This window comes from Monodelphis domestica, chromosome 1 (assembly GCF_027887165.1).
Source record: "Monodelphis domestica isolate mMonDom1 chromosome 1, mMonDom1.pri, whole genome shotgun sequence".
Lineage (NCBI taxonomy): Eukaryota > Metazoa > Chordata > Mammalia > Didelphimorphia > Didelphidae > Monodelphis > Monodelphis domestica.
Genome location: NC_077227.1, coordinates 30,190,784 through 30,211,402, shown reverse-complemented (window position 1 = coordinate 30,211,402; position 20,619 = coordinate 30,190,784). Strand labels below are relative to the sequence as shown.

The 20,619-nt window shown below is 41.1% G+C and overlaps 2 protein-coding genes across 4 annotated transcripts; both read right to left on the bottom strand.

The window, feature by feature from the left end:
* Positions 1 to 1,502: 1,502 nt before the first annotated feature.
* Positions 1,503 to 11,442, bottom strand: HNRNPH3 (heterogeneous nuclear ribonucleoprotein H3). 3 transcript variants are annotated; one of them, XM_007478259.3, is made up of 10 exons: positions 11,301 to 11,442; positions 6,688 to 6,825; positions 6,002 to 6,140; positions 5,275 to 5,459; positions 4,718 to 4,804; positions 4,201 to 4,316; positions 3,346 to 3,481; positions 2,080 to 2,175; positions 1,907 to 1,999; positions 1,503 to 1,800 (listed from the first exon to the last, which is right to left on the bottom strand). In XM_007478259.3, the coding sequence occupies exons 2-10, from the start codon at positions 6,800 to 6,802 to the stop codon at positions 1,724 to 1,726; spliced, it is 1,044 nt and encodes a 347-aa protein (XP_007478321.1). In that variant the 5' UTR covers positions 6,803 to 6,825; positions 11,301 to 11,442; the 3' UTR covers positions 1,503 to 1,723. The 3 variants fall into 3 exon arrangements, with proteins under 3 accessions (XP_007478321.1, XP_007478322.1, XP_016283132.1); XM_007478260.3 differs by having other exon boundaries at positions 5,320 to 5,459; XM_016427646.2 differs by lacking the exons at positions 6,002 to 6,140; positions 11,301 to 11,442.
* A 6,644-nt stretch (positions 11,443 to 18,086) lies between these two features.
* Positions 18,087 to 20,505, bottom strand: LOC100015201 (tRNA (uracil-5-)-methyltransferase homolog B-like). The gene has a single exon (XM_056796181.1). It carries the CDS (start codon positions 20,372 to 20,374, stop codon positions 18,965 to 18,967), a length of 1,410 nt encoding a protein of 469 aa, XP_056652159.1. The 5' UTR covers positions 20,375 to 20,505; the 3' UTR covers positions 18,087 to 18,964.
* Between the last annotated feature and the right edge of the window lie 114 nt (positions 20,506 to 20,619).

Genomic DNA, 20,619 nt, shown 5'->3' with positions numbered 1-20,619 from the left:
TCCAATCCAAATTGAATTGATTACTGGCTTCTTCATTCTATATTGTAGAATGCTTACCTAAATTACTTTTTCATTAGAGTGACCCCCAGGGGTTTTAAAATCTGTGGCGGTAGAGGGAATATCCATTTTGAATTGTTTCCATTGACTCTTTCGGGAAAGGCCTCTTAAATTTTATCTTTTATGATGATGGAAAGCTCTAGGGTTCACCCCCTCTCCCCACCTCAGTGGCATTATCTAGTTGGTTACATACTTGGCATTGTTTCAGGTTGGTAGACACTGAAGAAAAAGTTTAATCATTTAAAAATTTAATACATCAATGACTTCCTCTGAATTTTTGAGTAAGGCATGTTCTAAGGTGTAGTAACCCATATTTATATTTCAGTCAGTAAGTGACACAAACATCCTTGTAGAACAGACAGCAACATCATTATCTCCCACATTGACATTTATTACATAAATATATAACATTACTAGCAAAACAGGTGACAAAATTCAGTAATTGAATTCACAGTAGACAGTACTGAGTAAATTGAGAAGTTATCAAATTTTTCTGGGAAAATCCACATTGTCTAAATAAAGGGAATGAAGATAAAAAGTACTTCTTCCTTACCACACAGTGTATTCACCAAAGTATTTCTTAACATGTCAGACATGTCAGATGCAAAAACTGTTTTGTTTTAATTAACACCATGACATGAATTAACCTTAACATTTTTTCTCTTTTTATGGAATATTTTGCACAGAAAAATTAACTGCAAGTTCACTTTCAGCAAAGGACAAGAAACCACCAGGATAAGTCACACAAGAGAGGGTGACACTCCAGGAAAAATGCCCGTGCAGTGGCATTGTTATTGTTTCACTTAGGATTTCTACCCCATTATTCAACACAAAATTTTTAATCTACCATTTTTCTAACTCTTCTAAATTATGTCAGCTATAACTCGGATAATTAAATGTTAAGTAAATCACACATTAATTATAAGTTCATTTGTCTTATAAGGGACCGGATGTGAAATCTGTACTAAAACCTAAGATTGCATTTCCCCCCCTCTGGTACCTCCTTAAATTGAAGTCATCTCTAACACATTAAAAAAAAAAGTTCAGACACCAGTAATATAACATTAGGACTATTACAAGATGGTCGTGCTTAATTGACAACATTGGAAAAAGAAATCAAGACATTCAGAATTAGTTATCTTTTTGCTCCCTGATATCACCTCAGACTTCAGTATTTGGAATTTTCTATTCAAATAAACCAAGGGGAAAAGTTTCCAGAAAGTAAACACTAATTATAATTGATTAGTCTTTATTATATTTTTAAGTAGTAATTCCTCATTCTTAAGACTCAGCATTATATTTGCAGGGAGCTAAATCAATGTTTAAAAAAAAGCACATTACAACCACCTTTTTATTAAACCAGTAGTAATAAGACATCAACCAAGTTCTTATGTATGCAGTACATCCTTAGGAGTAACTAGTATAAAAAGTATCAACATCAGTGGTTTGAATATAAAAATTTATTTTAAGTCAAAGTATGCAACAAATAAAACCTACAGAAACAGATTTTCCCATCACAATCTGTTGCTTACCAAATAATATTTTGAAAACACATTCCTTCAGTCATTATAAAGTTCTTAAAATACAAAAGAAATTAAATCTGTAAGAAAGTCTAGTAGACCAGATGCTGCGGTTTGCCAGGATGTGTTGTAGAAGGGTTAACTCTTTAGTACATCCCACGCCATCCACCTCCACTCATACCTCCTTGCCCATAGTATCCGCCACTGCCTCCACCTCCACGACCTTAAAAAAAAGAATTGGGGTGGAAATGCAAAGATGTCAGACTATGGAAATTCTGTAATGTGTTTGAAAAAGTTTTACTAGGAGCAAGAACCAAAGACATACTTACCATAGCCTCCCAAACCATCAGGAGTACCATAGCCTCCACTGTAACTGCTACCCATTCCCATTCTTCCAACAGAACCATAACCTCCTTGATTATCTGAAAAAAGATGATTTAGTAAAGTATTTGAGAGCAAGTTTCTACATTTAAAATTCCACTGAATTTAAAACACCACATACCCATTCCATCTCTGCCGTAGCCTCCCATTCCAGAACCTCCCATTCCAGAGCCTCCTCCAGCAGTAGAATTCAGGAACAGTTCAATATATCTATGTTCTTTTAACAAAAAAGCAGGAAGGAAATGTTTTAGATCATTAAAATTTTAACTTGATTAGTTAAAAACAAAAACAAAACCAACACTGATCACAAAGCCTTCAGTCACTGATCTCCCACTACTGGGCCTCTTGTCCTCAGCCTCTGTGAAAAGGAGTGGCTCACTCTCATCTCAGTGGTCACCCTTTCCAAGCGCTAACATTCCATCACCTAACCCCAAGTCAGCTTATTTAACAGCAGGGATAATGGAAACTGATTTCACTCACAGAAGCCATTCCTTGCCCCAACATCACCTGAAAAGCCATAGGCCATTATATGAAGCAGAATAATAATAGCTGCTTGGAAAAATGTGCATTAACCAATGGTCTTTGACCCTGGAGTCCCAACAAATTTTCATACATAGTGAACCAGAATACTTAGCTATTATGGTGGATTATATTTGAAGGCTTTGATGAACAATTAAAACCTCTAAGAAGGAAACTGTCCCATCAATAGTACTTTAGACAAATATCTTTGAACATAAGGGGGCAGATGGGTAGCTCAGTGGATTGAGAGCCAGGCCTAGATGGGAGGGTCCTGGGTTCAGAGCTGGCCTTAGACCCTTCCTAGCCATGTGACACCCTGGGCAAGTCACTTAACCCCCATTGCCTAGCCCTTACCACTATTCTGCCTTAAAACCAATACACAGTATTGTTAAGACAGAAGGTAAGGGTTAAAAAAAAAAGTGTCTTTGAACATAATACCCAAGATGTGAATACCAACTAATAAAACTAACAAATTATAATTGTTCCTAGTAGCATAAGAACATTTATGAAATGTTATGGAAGTAACTTTGTATTGAGAGGAATTCCTAAACCTAAAACTCCAAGATTCCAGAACTCTACATGAGCTAAAGGATGGTCTTTTTGCTTCTGTTTTTTTCTTTCATTGAACTTTATATATAGTCCAAGTTTCACCCAAATGTATTTAGTAAAATCCTGCTCATCTGCTGACTGTGCTTTCAACCTTTTGCTCCTTTTCAAAGTTTTAGTGTGCTTCCTGAACCACACTGATAATCACTACTTTAATTTTCTGAAAATGAGCGATTCACATAAAGAAATGTTACATAAGTCTACTTAGCTGAAAACCTAGCTTGCCCCTCCACAGCTCGGAAAGGCCATGACAGACACTTACGCATGTTATTCTTATCTTTGGACATGGCAGCAACAGCGTCTTCATGCGTCACAAATTCCACATCTGCTTCTCCTGTTGCTCTACCATCTGCTCCAATATCAATATGAACTCGAATTGGGTTTAGGGGCGAGAAAAACTAAAAGAAAACCAAATTTAAAAAACAGTTAATTCTTTTTGATAAGCCTAAAAAATAAGTACCTGCTTTTAGTTGCACCAATAAATTCTAAAATCAGAATGGGGGGGGGGGGGGGGGGAGGAACCATACGTCTTTCACTAATGCACATGACCAACTTGGAATTTAATGACATTTAATTACTAGCTTTTGAACTTTCCCACTAACACTAAGGTGTATTCTCTTTGCCTACTTTTAAGCCTAGGAAGTTTTCTTTACCTCATCTCCCCCCCACCCCCTTTGTTTCACACTTCCCTGATAAAAGATAATCCTCCATTAACTTTATGGGATATGGAAAGAAACTGCTTTCTTCATAAGTGCTATTAGCTATTATTTCTTCACTGTCAAACCTACTGCCACCTAGACTGACTTGCATATATCACAGCTTTCTAGGAAATTTAACTTTGAAATAACACACCATTTTCACTTAGACTGTTCCTTCAAGCCCCTTAAATTTTGTATCCTTTTGTAGCTTCAAATAACATTTTGCTTAGCAATTGGCACATAATGAACACTCAAAATTTTGACTAAATGCATCGAGGAGGCAAAGCAGAAATAAAAACTAAACAAAAAGCCTTCATTGTTATTCCCATTTTAAAGTTGGATATCAATATTTGGGAAATAACAAAGAACCTTGACTTAGAAAACTATATAGCAAGAAAGATTTCCTCATAAATACTCACATTAGCAATATCATTTTCAGTTGCCCGAAAAGGCAACCCTCTCATGTGAACAAAATGACCACCATGAAAACCTGAACTTGCATCACCAGCACCACCATATCCATGTCCCCCCATGCCTAGAGAAAGAAAAATTTCCAAAGAAATAGCAACAATTAGACAAGTAAATCAGTCTATTATTTACACATATACACAGACATATTTCGTCCTTTATTTATAGAATCTTCAATTCCCCAACACCAAATTCTAAACCATTTTTGTCATGGATCATTCTTGGCAGTCTGGCGAAACCTACAGACCCCTTCTCAGAATGTTTTTAAACATAAAATACAATGGATTATCAATGGGAAAAAAAAAACACATTTATAGACTCCAAATGAAGAACCACTACAAATACTTTTTAACTTTATCCACTTGACACCCAAATCACCCCTTAATAGAATTCATCACTGTTAACTAAATGGATAACGGACAACACAATTTAAGAATAAAAGGACCGCTTAACATTGACTTTTTTTACCTCGGCCATCTCTCATTCTGTCATCAAATCCATCATTTCCGTAGCCATAATTGTTATAGCCACCATAATCATCAAAACCACCATAACCTGCACAATTTAAAGAAATATAAATGAATACACTTCCAAGGGATGACAAATTTTTACAATATAATTTACAAAAACTTACTTTGTGGTAACTGTCCGAGTAACCTCTTGGTAATTAGAAGTTTGCAATCCCCACTTAGTGCTCATGAAATAGGGATTTTTCAACACTAGGTGGAAATTCAAATTCTCCAACAGGTTAAATTCAGACATGCAAATTAAATTTCATCCTGGCCCCAAACAGGAGGTGTCAAACTCTGCAAATGTATCTTCATTTTTAGCTGCTGCTTTTTTTTTTTTTTAATCATCCTGGTGCCAACACTTGTATCATAGCTGGCCACGGGAATCCACCTTTTCATGAATAGATTTTCAAATCTAGTAGGTACTGAAGTTACTGCCATTTCTGTATTTCTTGACAAAATGTCAGGAACATTAAGAAAATGACAACAGAACCTTTGTTCATTAGATACACATACCACCATCATATCCATCACCTCCTCGCCGCATTCTGTCATACATACTTCCACGCCCAGCTCCATAATAACCCCCTCTTCCTCCTAATGGTCTATCATATGGTCCAGGTCGCTGTCCCAGCAATCTTCTTGGTGGGTCATAAAATCCTTTTATTTCACTTCTGCTACTTTTGAAGATCTCGATATACCTACACAAAAAAGATTTTTTAAGGTACAGGCTTCAGCATAAATGCATTTGTAGGTAAGATACTGGGCAAAATTCAGTTACAGTTGTTTCTATAACTAGATGCATAACCCAATTTAAAATGCCTAGATATACCACAACTTAAATGTTTTTTTTTTTACCTATAAGCCTCAAAATAATTCTTAAGTGTACAATGTTTACATGAAAAAATTAGTCATTTGAAAACAAACCATAAAATGTAAATATTTTAAATTTAAAACTTTTGTTTCCTTTAGTACAAATTAGGTATTTTAAAGAAAACTGGGTGATGGTATAGTAGTATTATCACAGAACACCCTATGTTTAATGGAAACAATCTGATTTTAATTTAGCAAACTAATAGCATTAACTCCCCACCCAAATCTGTTTTTTCCAAGTTAAACTTAGGATAATTATAAATTCTTTAAACTAACCCAGAAAATGTTATTGTCCCCCCCATATAAGCATTAGTGACCCACAACCCCCAAAAATAAAAATTTAACACCATCCCAAACTCTCCATCCCCACCTGTGCCCTATTCTTTCCTTGTGTTTCCCCAGAGCATTTTCTGCTATCTCCTTTGAAGCAAACTGCACGAAGGCCTCCCCTGTGCTTCTCCCCTGGTAGTCCATCGTCAATGTTATCCCATTTGGCACGATTTCCAACCCTTTAACCCAAGGACAAATAACCCCATCAAGGGGAACAGTGTTAAAGGCTGAAACATTCCCATCTGAATCAAATACTTAAAACAAGACTAAAGAAAACAAACAAACAAAAAAAAAACTTAAGTTTCCCCATAACCCAATATTACAAACTGAAGAGTTTTCAAATATTATGGGTTTAATCATGTTTTTTTTCTATCAGTGTGCTTTAAAAAAAATTACACACAAGTTAAGCCCACCTATATTACATGAAAAAGCCATGGCTACTAATCAAATTATTTTATGCTCCACACTCTAATTTATGGTTCATTTCAACACACAAAATTATCCTCAACTAATTTACTAGATAATAGGTCTCACACATCATATATATTCTGTATTGAAATATTAACTGGAGCATATTTCATACTTTAACATACAAATTAAAATATCATAGTTTCTTTCAAATTAGAATTTTCCCATAGAAATGAGTTTTAGTAAATTAAAAACTAAGAATACAGTGCAAATATAAAAATTCAAATATTGCTAAACTTAGACTAATACTAGAGGTACCTGTAAAGAACTGAACTATTTCCTCTTTGCTGCAACCAAATGGGAGTCCACGAAGTCGTACTGTTCCATCACTAGCTGCATCATTTGGACCATTATGTTTCATAACCCAATCCATTTCAAAACCGTTTGATTTAAATGCTATAAAAAAAAAGGATATATGAGTCAAAATATACTTCTATTACCAGCTCTTAAAAAAAGAAGAGACCAAAAACCCCCCAAACTAATCTATACAGCAATCACTACTACTGTCATAATTAGAAGTTTATTACTCTAACTTATTGGAAGTGACAAACCTGTGACTAGACAAAGGAAGATGGGTATTTGATATCCCTTAACCCTTTAGTTACTACCATAAAATTCACAAATGGAATGAAAACTTAAAATTCTTTAGTACTGAAATACATCTAAGAATCATGAACACATTTGTTTTCTGTCAATTTTTTCATATATGTAAACTCTAGTTCACAGTCCATTATCCATTATGACAACCATGGTCTAACAAACCTAATTTTGCTTCTCTCAATTTTTAAAATTTATTCCACATAATTATTAATTTCTTAGTAAAGAAGTAGGTTAAGACAGAAGGAATGATGACCTTTGTACTGTGAATTTCTTTTCTACTACTTCTATCCCCCCCTTCCTTCCAATCTTTTACTATATATTACATAGCTGGATACACTATATTAAATAAAACCATTTAAAAAAGACTATTTTTTATTCATATTGTCCATGCTACCCAAACCTGCAGGTGTAAAAATCACATTTCCAAACAGATAAATGACAAATCTTGAGAGTAATAAAAGCCAGTCTACACCATTGATGATCACAAGATGAAATTCAGAAAAAGGTGAAGCAATCCCAAATACCTGAAAACTAAAACTGAAGAGTTAGTGGTATTGATAAAAATGTCTTCCACACTTTCTAGGCCCTTCTAAAAAAATAGGATTTTACACTAGAATGTACAACTTCTGAGGCCTAAACAAAAATTTCTGCCTCTCTAGGACTACTTACTGTAAACAATTCTAATATTAACAACAAAAATTACAAATGACAATTTTTTAGATGTTGAAAATAAGAACATTTCTTTCTTGAAAAATCTGTATGAAGAGATCAGATGCTCTACAAAGAATCCAGTTCAGTAGCCGATGCAGACAGTATACAGAAACCAGACACAAGGCAATCTCCTCCTTTCTCTGCTTTGCTTTTGTCATAGGGTAGAATTGGCTTTACCTCATCTTTTTAACACAGACTCAAAGCCTCCCTTACCCCCACTTGCTTAGCAATTTCAGACTGCCATGAATTTTCATTTTTCATAAAGTCCTCTATCTACAGAAACTTTACAATACTAACTTACAATCCAACGACAGAAATCCTATTCACCCAAACATGTCAAATTTTCCTATTTACCTGCTGTGTTTAGGAATACACACTAAATATCGATAATGCCACAAAGTTTGATAATGTCATTCAAATGACATTAACAATAGTAAAGGAACTGAGGACATCATAGGCATATTATAAAAGGGCTTCTGGAAATTGGCCTCATAATTAGGAAATAAGAAATTTAAAGTTGAAAAGAACATTACAAATTATTGTCTAGCTCAGTAATGTCAAACTCAAATAGAAACAAAATCATATATTGACATTATATTTTACTGCATTTTTACTTATTTTGTTCAATATTTTCCAATTACATTTTAATCTGGTTCAGTCTACCCTGGGGAGTGTTACAGGCCCCAATGTTTGACACCTCTGATCTAGCTCCATCTCCTCAATTCTGGGAATCAAAATGGCTTGTTGAAGGAAACCAAAATAACAATTAGGAGAGGTAGATTTGAACCCAGATCCTTCAAACTCCAAATTTAGTGCATGTTTACTGTACAAATATGTCCATTTGATAAAAGAAATTCTCTGCATTTGGAAAAAAACTGCTAGAGAATACAGAAACAAAGTTAGTTCCTTCTCCAAAAATCCAACTTTTCCTCATTACATACCCCATATGTTGGTTTTAAAGGCTTTTCTTGGAAACTGTCTAGAGCAGACCACAAACCAGAACATAACAGAGCCAAGTAACTGATTAAAAAGACTAATTTATGAGCCCTCTAGCATTCTTTTTTGTTTAAATTTTTCTTCAAGCTGGCTGGTCTCTGAGAAGAAACTAAGTACAAGATTAAAGAGCCAAAGATGAAAAGTTAAGGCCAAGGAGGAAATGTGGCTCTCAAAGAGTTATCTCTAAAGCTAGCCTAGATGATTTCATCTTACCCTGTATTACAGAGATTTAACATGGAGTGGAAGAGGTGTCACTAGCTGGAGTAACAACAGAGCTAGAGACTATCCCCAAAGAAATGGCAAATTAGACCAAATCACAACACTTCTCTGGGGATATCAAAGTCAAAAAGATTTCTTAAATCTGTACCAGTCGCCCTTAAGCTACCACCTATGGGGGAAAATAGCTTAATAAAAGCAAAAGAAGCAGAAAAAGTCCCCAAATCCAAAATTAAAGGAGCAACTGTGCTTGAGCTCTGGCCACGGAAATGATAATCTCAATATCAGATTCCTTTATGTGCTGTTAACGCCTGACTACAAGCAGTGAGAAAAGAAAGAATGCTCCCTTCCTCTTTTAGGGGATGGGAGAGGAGATGTGAAGATATCCAGTGCACCTGAATACTAAATAAAATACCTAAATAAATTCAGCAGGGATTTTCAACACAAACTAGGTTAAAAATCTCAAATTTCTGGGGCTTTCCCTTTGCTTTCAAATTTTAAAATAAAGGCCAGTCTTGAATCAAGTATGGCACAGAAGCCTTGGCCTTTCTATTTGGTGATAGATCCCTTGGACAGCAAAGAAATAGTTTGATGACTAGGATTCTAGCTGCAAATTACGATTCAACAGAAATAAAACTGGAAAAGCTAAGTCTGCTACTTCCAACTTCTTCATTCATAGCATACTTTTACTTTATGTGGAAATTTCTATGTAGAATACTTGTAAACATCAAATAACAAATTCAAGAAACCAGAAACACCTTAAAAATAAGTACAGATGCTTTTTTGTTTGGAAGAAATGGTAACAATACTATTTTTAAAAAAAGATGAAACATTCTATGACTGTCCCAAGCATCCAGGATATTAAAGAAACTTATAATTTACCATTGATCAACTCCTATTGGAATTAATTTACTTACAAGTTTGACAAGATTATCCACCTAAAGTAGTATAATTAAGTAAAAGCCTTCTAAAACTGTGTATAAACACACACCACTAGCTGTTCAGTAACTGGATAGTACTGATTGCAGTTTGCAATCTTCTCTACAGATCCACCAGTTGTATGCATTTTTATTAAGATAACCAGTCCTAAGCCTTTAAAGCAATGCTGCAGTTCATCAAGGTAATTTCCACAACTAATGGAAAGGAACAGCAGTTAGATGACCATTGGGTTGTGATAAAGAGAAAAGATAAGATACTGAGATATAAAAATATGGGGATTATTAAATTAAGTCATAATTACTAGGTCAGACAGCCAGCCTTTCTCCAGTCAGGGGCATTTTGCTTTTAGAAGCAAAGTTTCTAGTTAAATATTTTTCATTACATTGTTGGCACTTTTAAGACACTTTCCATACTGAGAATATAGAAAGGTGCATGCCCTGTAGTTAAAAAATTCTGAAGCACACATTTTTCGGATGGCATCTTTTGTTTTCTCAAAACCTTTTTTATTGCTTTTGTAAACTATGCGTTTGCCCTTTTTTCCCCTAAAAAGAAAGCAGAGATCTCCTGACTTGTGCTGTACTCTCAAATGCTTCCTTACTTGGCCTGCTCCTTTCCTGGGCTCAAGAATCTAATGTGTTGGGGGGAGGGGGGGTGTGCCAGTAACATTCAACCGGGTCCAACTCTTTGAAAGTGACGGGGTGCATCAAGACCTCCCAGAATATCTCTTCAGATGCGCCTTACTTTGTTACCGTTACTAGATCTTTCTCTTTACCCAGAAAAGTCCCTTCGGCCCCAGCCCAGCCCTCGAGGAACTCAATCAAACACTTCAAACATCAATAGTTCGAGCCATCGGGTCCTCCCTCGGCGTGTAAGAGCAGAACCAGCCGGCTTCCCGGTAGCTGGGGTGCCCTCCCCGCCTCCTTCTGCCCTCCACGAGCACAACTCCCCCCCCCAACAAAGCGGTCCAAGAGCAGTCCCGGCCCATCCCCGCCAGCAGCTCCATCCGTTACTTTCCCCGAAGCCCTGGGGGGCGGGACCACAAAGGAGGCCGCCCGCTCCTTTGTCCCAGCCGCGATGCTCCCGGCCTCCCTTCCTCCCTCAGCTCCCCGGCCTAGCCCAGGACGAGGAGGAGAACCAAGGGACGGCGACGGGGCCCGCCCGGACTCCACGTCCCTCCACTATCCGGCAGCCCTCAGCCCAGGGAGGACCGAACGGCCGCGGACCCTGAAGCGGCGAAGGCCGGAGGGGCGGGCCGGGCCCGGGCGCGCCAACGCGCTCAAGATGGCGGCGGCGGCGGAGCGCACTCCAGACGCGGGCCCGGCTCCCCGGCCCAGTTGCCTGCCACCTCCGGGCCTAGCTCCCCCACGTCCGTCCGGCTCCCGGCCAGGCCCCCGGACGCCCCGTCGTACCTCAGACACCCGGGCTAGCGGGCGGGCGGGCTCCGGCGGCAGGAGGCGCGAGGTCGGGGGCGGCCGCTAGTCTCGCGCTGCGTGCGCCCTCCACAAACGGTCCCTTCAACCGTCTCCCGGCGGCGGCAGAGGGGAGCTACGCAGCTAAGCCGGCGGCGGCGGCGGCAGGAAGGCGAGGAGGGGGCTGGGGTAGTGGTACCAACGAAACCCCCCAGGCGTCGCGCGGCTCTCGCGGGAACTCGGGGCTCAGGCTCGCGAAGTAGGCCGCGCGGGATGGGGTTGGCCTCCGTGCGCGTGCGCCGCCGCGCCGCCGTCAGTTGAGTCGCGCTGCGCGGAGCAAGGGGGCGGGGCTTCTACCACTCTCTTTCTGCCCTGCGACGGCCTAGGTTGGTCCTAGGCCTCCTTGGGGGCGGGATCTTCGCTCCCGCCTGGCGGGGACCCAGAACATTTGGTAGCCGGCAAGGGCTGAGAAGTCTTTAGCGCTCTCGGAATTGCATTCCTCTGGTCTACGGAGAGTACTCGGGAGTCTGGAAGAACTGTGCGGCATCCGAAGGAGGAGGGACGCAGAAGAGTGACAGGCTTTTGTCTCCTGGCAGATATCCACGAGGCAGAAGTTCCCACCCGCGTACTCCGTCTGGGAACAACCAGGCTGTGCCTCGGAGCTTCCATTAGGCTGGGAAGCGAGTGCCAAAGTGCGTGCGGGCCGGGACTGTGCTTTTGCGTCCTTCACAGGCGTTCAATAAATATTTGGTGAAAGAAGTAAGTTTGAATGTCTGCTCTTTTTTCTTGCCTTTTGCTAGTGTGCGGCTCAAGCAGCTTTGTTGAAATGACTTTTTTTCTCATTGGTGAAATGGAAATAATGCCGCTTGCAGAATATAGTATTTGTCAAACGCTTTGAGTTCTTGGCGCTGTTTCATGGGCTCATTTCGCCCACGATCATTTATAACCGGACAGAATGAAAAGGGTTGGATGAGAAGAGTGAGGTACTAAGTAGAGCCCATTATTCACTAAAAAAGTGAAACCACCTTTAGTCAATCTTTCTATCACACACTTCCTTTTGCACGTAGAATCATATATATATGGCCTGGGTAGCACGTTGGGTTAGTCCAAGATCTCGGATTTCTGTGAGATTGCTCCCAGGTCTATCTGGAATTGTTTCCAAAGAGACGGATGAATGCCGTACCCAGACCTCCCAGCTGCTTACCAGATCTTTTTCCCCTTTGTTTCTCTTTCCATCTCTATGGTACCCTTGTATTAGCAGAAAGACCAGAGAGGCCCTGTAGGGGATCCTGTTAGAGACCTGAAGGAAAAGAGAGGGGGAAAAAAGGGGCACAGAGATGTACCCACACTACCACCCAGAGGAGGAAGGAAGAAAGACACGAAGGCGATATTGCCAGAGAAAAGTATCTCAGGAGGAAGAAAATTCCATATATTTGCGTGAAAAATTCAGTGTGAGGGTAAAAGGGGGAAAAAAAACTGAGCCTATCTGTATGATTCCGTGTCCTTCCCTCCCCACATAAATTGCTTTTAAAAAACTGGATACATACGGAATCCAATTAAATGAATTGAGTGCCATCTTCAAAAACTGCAGGTTGGAATGTAATAATCTGTTATTATAATTTTTGTTAAAGGTGAGGAAGATGTGTTGTTAGTCTGGGGTAGTAATATGCAAAAAAAAAATAAGGGCATTAATCAAACATTTAAAATGAGAAAATAGAAAGGAGACAGAAAGCAATACTTGGTTAAATTTTACCCACACTTAATCTGTATAAAACAATAATTCACAGATTCACATACAGTCCTCTTTTTTGTTCTTTCTGTATTTAAAATGGTTAGGTTTAAGATAAAAAAGAATTTTAAACACTAAACTCTGAAGTGAATCCTCTGTACTTTTTTTTTTTTAAACCCTTACCTTCCATCTTGGAGTCAATACTGTGTCAATCCACTGAGCTACCCAGCTGCCCCCTGAATCCTCTGTACTTTATGCCTTGATTAAGTGTGTGGGTGGGTTTACCTGCCTCTACTTTCTCCCCATTCCATCCTCCACTGAGCCACCAAAGTGATTTTCCCAACACCTGTCCAGCAGTATAATTCCTCTAATTCTTTAAACTTCTGGGGCTACTTATTGCCTCCAGGAAAAAATGCAAAATGCACCATTTTTAATTCACAAGTCTTTCATAGCCACTTCCTTCCTTTCCTGGCTTCTAACACATTACTCCCCCTGACTCTTTACTTTTTAGACCAGTGATCCTGATTTCAGAACTGTTCCACAACTAGATATTCAATCTCTTGGCTCTGGGTAGTTTCACTGGCTGGAAGGCTCTCCCTCCACTCACATTACTCATCTCCCAGGCTTTTTTAGTCCCAATTAAAATCGCCTTCTACAGGAAGCTTTAACTCCTCTTAGTTCTAGAGCCTTCCCTTTGTTGATTATTTCCTACTTATCCTGTATAATTTGCTTTGTATCTTGTTTAACCCATTAGATAGTAAATTCCTTGAGGGCAGGGATTATCTTTTGCCTCTTTTTTGTATGTCTGTCACTTAGCACAGTGCTTGACACATAGTATTATATAAATTTAATTATTAGCTATTATTATCCAAGACACAACAGGAAATCACTAAAGATTTTTTTAATCAGGAGAGTAGCTCCTGGTAGCTCCAGGTAGGAGCAGCTAGATTGATCAGTGGCCACAGAGCCAGGCTTAGAGATGGAGGTGCCGAGTTCAAATGTGTCCTCAGACACTTCCTAACTGTGTGAATCTGGGCCTTAACTGCTATTGCCTAATCCTTACTGCTCCTCTGCCTTGCCACCAATAGACAGCATGCTTCAAAGTTGGAAAGTAAGGGTAGGAAAAAAAAGATATCCTACTTAAAGAACCTTTCCCCTCTCATTGTTCAAATATTTATAAACACTGACTATACACAGTACACTATGCTAAGTATGAGAAGAGACTTTAGTACCAGTAAGCTGGCCCTCATCTTGCTGACACCTTTAGACCTTATTTTCTAATATTCGAGAGTATTTATCTTATGAGATTTTCCTTACTGGTCTGATCCTACAATTAACAACAACAACAAAAAATTAATCCAGGTCATTCCACATTTTTTTCCCCTCCAAGGTGCTAGCTCCTTCTTTTAGTATGGACTTCCTTCTCTGCTCACCCTCCTCTTTCTTCCAGACCAACTCAAGCACCACCTCCAAGGTACAGAAAGGCATTTGAGGTTCCCCCAAAGGCTGGAGCCCACCCTCCCTCCTTCCCTCCCTCCCTAGTATCTCACTACTTTGTACTTATTTGTTCTATTCTTATTCATTTTGTAAATCATCATTGATGTATTTATGGGATTTCCCTGATTAGTTTCCTTCAAATAGGAATTGTTCATTCCTTGTATATGTATCCCCAATGCTTAGCACAGGGTCTGGAATATAGTAGATACTTAATAAATGCTTGCTGACTGATAAGATCTCTGCAGAATCAGTGCATCTGATGTGGATGTCTTCTCCAGTTCACAAGTGAAACATTTTATTTGAATGATAGATGAACAAATTTAGAAAGAGTATCCCATTGGATGGCATAAATACCATTCTGCATCTAGAATTCACGATTCTCTGCCAAGGTGAAGGAAATATGTTTCATCAGGAATCAGCCCTGTGGAATTGACTCTGATCATTAGCAAATATTTGCTATTGAAAGTAGGTCTTAAAGGGGAAAAGGGTAGGGCAAGTTAGGAGCCCACACCACGATGAACAAAGAATGAAAAAATAGCAACCAGAACCTCACTGACAAAGCTCCTGGGCCTTAGCCTCCTCAAATCTGGGGGTGAAAATCTGTATTTAGAATTCCCTTGCTTCAAGGTTTTTCTCTGGTTAACATTAAAGCTTCACCTTCAGGACAGGGGTGAATTCAACTGTCTTTTGTACCACAAATATGGTAGTGCAATGAAGACTTGAAAAGGAATATTACTTGGGTTATTTATTTACTCATAAGGTGATAATTCAACAATTACTAAACAGCACTTTTCTCCAATGGTTCAAGCCATTAAATTCTAATTCATCTAGTCAGACTAAAGCCATTCTTCTTTTTTTTTTAATCCCTACCTTTCGTCATGGAATCAACACTGTATTAATTAGTTCCAAGGCAGAAGAGCTGTGAGGGCTAGGCAATGGGGGTTAAGTGACTTGCCCAGGGTCACACAGCTGGGAAGTGTCTGAAGTTAAATTTGAACCTAGGACCTCCCATCTCTAGGCCTGACTCTCAATCCACTGAGCTACCCAGCTGCCCCCAGACTAAAGCCATTCTTGAATTTTCTGGTCCTGTTTTCTCACCTGCCAAATGAGTTGCATTAGATAATGTCTAAATTCACTCCCAACTCTAATGCAATGTTCTTTTGAACTTCACCAGGCAGCTGTTGGTTAGTACCTACTTTTTTCATATCAGTTTCACAATAAAACAAAAATCAGCCCACATTTTGAAAAAGGGCAGATAATAGGATCCAGAATGATAATTATTATATTTTACTATATGTGATGACAAGCTTCAGTAGAAGCTAAGTATTATCACAGAATTAGCTCTGTACCATCAGTTTATGATCAGGATGATTGGTCTCCTTGTTTCACATCTCTCACCATTAGTCTACCCATCATTCAGATGTCATCAGATTGATCTCCCTGAAGCACAGGTCTGACCCGGCTACCCTGCAACTCCCCCACCTCCCCCATTCAAGTTCCCTATCTCTACTAGCATCAAATGAGAAATCATCTGTTTTGGCATTTTCAGAATGAATGAAGTTTCCAACCATGTGATGAGAAAAAAATTCAAAAATGTTAAAATGAAATTTCAGTGATGTGACTGTAACCTGAGTTAAGTATTTAAGAAAGAAGGCTAATAGAAAATGGATCTTTCCAATCTTATAATTAATGTAATTTGGTAATATCTAGTGTGGAACTAAAGCATTAGTTGATTATGAAATAACAAAAATCATGCTTCTTAGTTGCAGAATTTACTCCAAAATGTTACCATGCATTTGTGGGGAAAAGTCCATGAAAATTTCATGTAGTTAAAATGTCAAAGAAACCCTTCCACATAAAATGCAATTATAAAGTTGCATTTTATAGGAATTTCCTCTCAAGCAAAAATAGTCTGGGCATTTTTGAAGCATAAATGAGATAATGCATTTACCTGTTTTTGCTGCACAGGGGACCTTTTAAAAATAGCCATATTTAGGGTTAAGTTCTCCATTGCTAAATTACATTTGAAATTTCTACAGAAGGATCTTTTAGAACAGTGATTTCTGGACTTTGCAAACAAGTTTATTAAAAAATAATCAAATGATCTGCAGCAGAAAGAAAACAGTATTTTAAAATATAGTGGATAGAAAACATTAATAAGCAAATTCCATGAAAAGTTCAGATTCTTTCTTAAAATTAATTTTTGTTTTTATATTTCTATCATCTCTCCTTGAACATTTTTATGTGAATCCTCAAGCATCAATGGTCTTCACTCACTATATATGGCAAACCTATGGCACGGGTTGCCAAAGATGGCAAACAGAACCCTCTCTGTGGGCATGTGCATCCTCCTCAGAGTTTGTTACTAGAAAGGCTGTGGGATTTGGGCAGAGCTGCTCCCCTCCCACTCTCCACCATGCCAGACATTTTTTCATATTCCCCAGCCTCTCTGCCCAGCAGCCAATGGGAGCACACAGGGTAAGGTGGGCAGCTCACAGGCCACAGAGTTGAAAGGGAGTGCTAGGGCCACACCCCTCCCCCTCCCTACTCTTATTGGAGACATGCCTCACTTCACCTGCCCCTTGGTCTAGCAGTCCAGTGGGAGTGCTTCCTCCCTCCCCAGTGTGGGGTAAGGGGAGCCTGACATGGCAATCTGGGGGGTGGGGCCCAGCACTCCGTCTCTAAAACGGTTTGCCATCACTGCACCTAGTCCTCCCTTATGTAACAATGAATAGAAAAATAAAGGTGTACCATGAGAAATCTTGTTCTATTACTCTCCAATTATTCAGACCTTTATCTTACTCAGACTAGTGCAATAACTTCCTCTTCTACTCCAAAATTTTATGTGCTAAAAGTATATTCCTCAAATATAGGTCTGACCATACCATTCCCCTGCTCAAGAAGTTCCATGAATGAGGGCAGCTAGATGGCTGAAATGGATAAGAGAACCAGGTCTACAGATGGGAGGTCCTGGGTTCAAATTTGACCTCAGATACTTCCTATCTGTGTGACCCTGAGCAAGTCACTTAACTCCCAGCTTCTGAACCAAGGCACATATTAATTCTAAAATGGAAGGTAAGGATTTTTTTTTTTTAATGATCCCTGGACCCTTCTATGGCTAGCACAATACTTAGCAGTGTGCTTTAAAAAAATGGGTCTTCAAGAATTAATTCTAAAATAAAACAAGCGCCTGTTTGCTATTCAAAGCCCTTCTGGGGTTATTGCCTGCTGTTCTTCACACATTCTCTGATCTGGCCTAGTTTACATATTTTCCCTCTATATCCCACCTTCCATCTCTATGCCTTTGCCAAGGCTGTCCCCGGTAAGAGCTGACCTTCTTTCAAAGCTAGCCTCAAGGCCTACTTCCTATATGAAACCCATCATGATGCCCCGCGATTGCTAGTGTCTGTGTCCCTAGAAGTAACTTTGTACTTATTTTTCATTTACTTAGTGTTGCACCTCAATAGTACTTTGGATTGTTTTTGTCTTTGTATCCCCAGAATTTGGATGGTGCTTGGCATATTGCAGGTACTTAATGCTTGTTCCACAAGGACAGGGAATACCATGGAAACAATATAATTTTTATTTTTATTTGGGACAAGGATAAACAGTACTTTTAGGGGCAGATATCTGGCTTGATAGCAATGGGCTTGGAATCAGGGAGACTTCTCTTCATGAATCCCAAGTCACTTAACCCTGTTTGCCTGAAAAAAAAATTTTTTAAACCCAATTTTTTAATAGATAAAAGTATTAATCAATGAAATTTAAGCAGTGTTTAAAATGAGCAATTTGTTTACTATGACAAATAGGTTTGCAACAATTAAACAAATCATTAAATAAATGTCTAATAAACAATTATTTTTATGTAGGACAAGGATAAACAATAAAGTAACACAACTCAATCCTAGCCAGGGTTCTTTTCGAATATCGCCTTGCCCCATTCCCTTTGCCCTTGGAGAAGTTTGGGTATTGAACCCCAACACGGTTTGAACTCCTTTCTTCTATCTAGTATGATTAGGTGATTATTGTTCTATAGCCAGAGTAGGGGAATGGAAACTTCAGCAAAGGCAGCTTCTGTACCTTAGCTCAGGCTGGGTCTGTGGCTGTTGAGCTTTCTCCTTCCCTGGCTCAACCTGAACTGGGATCTAACTGCAGCTTGCCAACAGCCCCAAACTCTTGCTGCTACTTGCGGTTGGTCTCCAGTTCACAGAATCCACCACCACTATCACCCCATTATCAAAGGCACAGCAGTGAGTTGATTAATGCAACCTGGAAGTACCTAAGCATGCAGCCAGGAAGCCTCTTGGCCTCTTTTGTGGAACAGAGGCCAATCTGTGTCTAGCTTCTGGGAGGGTCAGACCAAGGCCTGGAAGACCAAGCACAATCTAACACTCAGTCCTTAATGGAGAGAGCTGACACTGGAGTGGGGAGAAGTCAGTCATCTAGTGAACAGCACCACCAGCTCATAGTGCGGGGTATGTGGAAACATGTCCACAGGCACAGCTTGTCTCAGGACAAAAGGCTCGCCCAGGAGGTCCTTGCCAGGGTCTGGGGGGCAGCACAACTCAAGGAAGTTTCTTTTGGCCTTTCCCTCTGGGTAGCAGGAAACATACAGCAGCGTCCTGATGGCTGTGCAATTTCGAATGGCCCGAACCACTTGGAAGTTCAATCCAGTCCGGGATGGGTCCACCATAACCACTGGCGATTGACCGGCCTCCTGCGACTTTAAAAGCTGGGGCACTACATTCTCTACATGGTCAGCATGGAATTCCCAGTTGGTGATTCCATTGAAAGCCGTGGTCCATTTGGCATCCTCCACGGCCTGCCCCACTAGCCCAGTGCTTAGGACCTGGGATGTGTGCGGAGCCAGGGAGAGGCTGGTGGCTCCGGTTCCTTGGCTAAGGTCAAGGAGGAGGGTATTGGGGTCCACTCCGATTAGCTCTCCCACCACACGGTAAAGAACCTCCACAGCAGCTGAATTAATTTGGAAAAAGGCTCCTGGAGAAATGCGGAATTTAAAGCCTGGCAGGTCCTCAAAAAGGTAAGGGTTTCCTGCCAGGAGCTGGTAGCAAGGCTGCTGCTGGTCGCCTGACCTTTCTTGGAAGTAGAGGGAGGCCAATTCACAGATGGCCCCGGGCCCTCGGGTAAAGAATTCGCGGAGCTCTTCCTGGGGCTCCTGGAGCTCCTCTGGACTCAGTCCCTGCAGCTGGAAGGTGACGATGGCCATCGTGTGGCCCTGGCTGGTGCTCCTGACTGTGAGTTCGTGCCAGTGTCCGCTGGCATCCGAGTCCAGGTAGGGGTCGAGAGGGGTCTGCTCAAGAAAATCCTGGTAGCAGCGGGCCACGCGCTGGTGCGCGTCGGGTATGTGCTTCAGGTGTCCGGGCCGCACGCACACCGGCTGCTGCTCGCCGCCGGAGCCTAGCACGTAGCCCACTGTCCGGGGTCGGCCGTCGGGGCCCTGTCGGACGGCGAAATTACACTTGTTCCGATAGCCGTGGAGGACGGGGGACGGCCGGAAGGGCTGCAGGCGCGAGCAGAGTACGCCGGCCTCACCATCCGGGCTCCCGAGCAGACGCAGGCGACCCTCGAGCCACTGCAGGAGGCCGCGCAGCGCGTCCGTCTTCACTCGGAGCTGCTGCTCGTAATCCAGTCGCCATAGCGGCGTCACTAGGTCCGCTAGCCGCTCGGGCCACGAGCCGGGATCCGGACCCCACTCTTCGGCTGCTGGTGCCACCGCAGCTTTCTCCGGGCACGCGGAGCTCAGCCAGGCCCGTGGGGAGCCCCAGGGAGGGGTCCCGCTGCGTGACAGCAGCGCCAGTCCAGGCAGGCGGGAGGCGAGGCGCCTCATGGCCCTGGCACAACACGTGGCCAAGAGTGAGCACCTGAGCCGGGCCCGGGAGAAGCCCCGGGATGACCCGTGCAAAACTGTAAGTCACTTCCTCGCCTCTCCGCCCACAAGTCCCCGCGCTCTTCCCACCAATCAGAACCTCTCTCACACGTTCTATACCAATCAAAGGTCAGCTCCTGGCAGCTGCGCCCTCTGGGAAATCAAGGTCTTACTCTCCTCCAATCAACGCTGGCCTTCGGACCCTT

Bases quoted from the DNA above. Each gene is read 5' to 3' on its own strand.
- HNRNPH3 (XM_007478259.3), bottom strand. From the start codon at position 6,802: ATGGATTGGGTTATGAAACATAATGGTCCAAATGATGCAGCTAGTGAT. The intron at 4,805-5,274 runs GTATGTGTATCT...TAAATTGTGCAG, and splicing joins AGGTGATGGATATGATGGTG to GTTATGGTGGTTTTGATGAT. The intron at 2,000-2,079 runs GTATGTGGTGTT...ATCTTTTTTCAG, and splicing joins CTACGGCAGAGATGGAATGG to ATAATCAAGGAGGTTATGGT.
- LOC100015201 (XM_056796181.1), bottom strand. From the start codon at position 20,374: ATGAGGCGCCTCGCCTCCCGCCTGCCTGGACTGGCGCTGCTGTCACGC.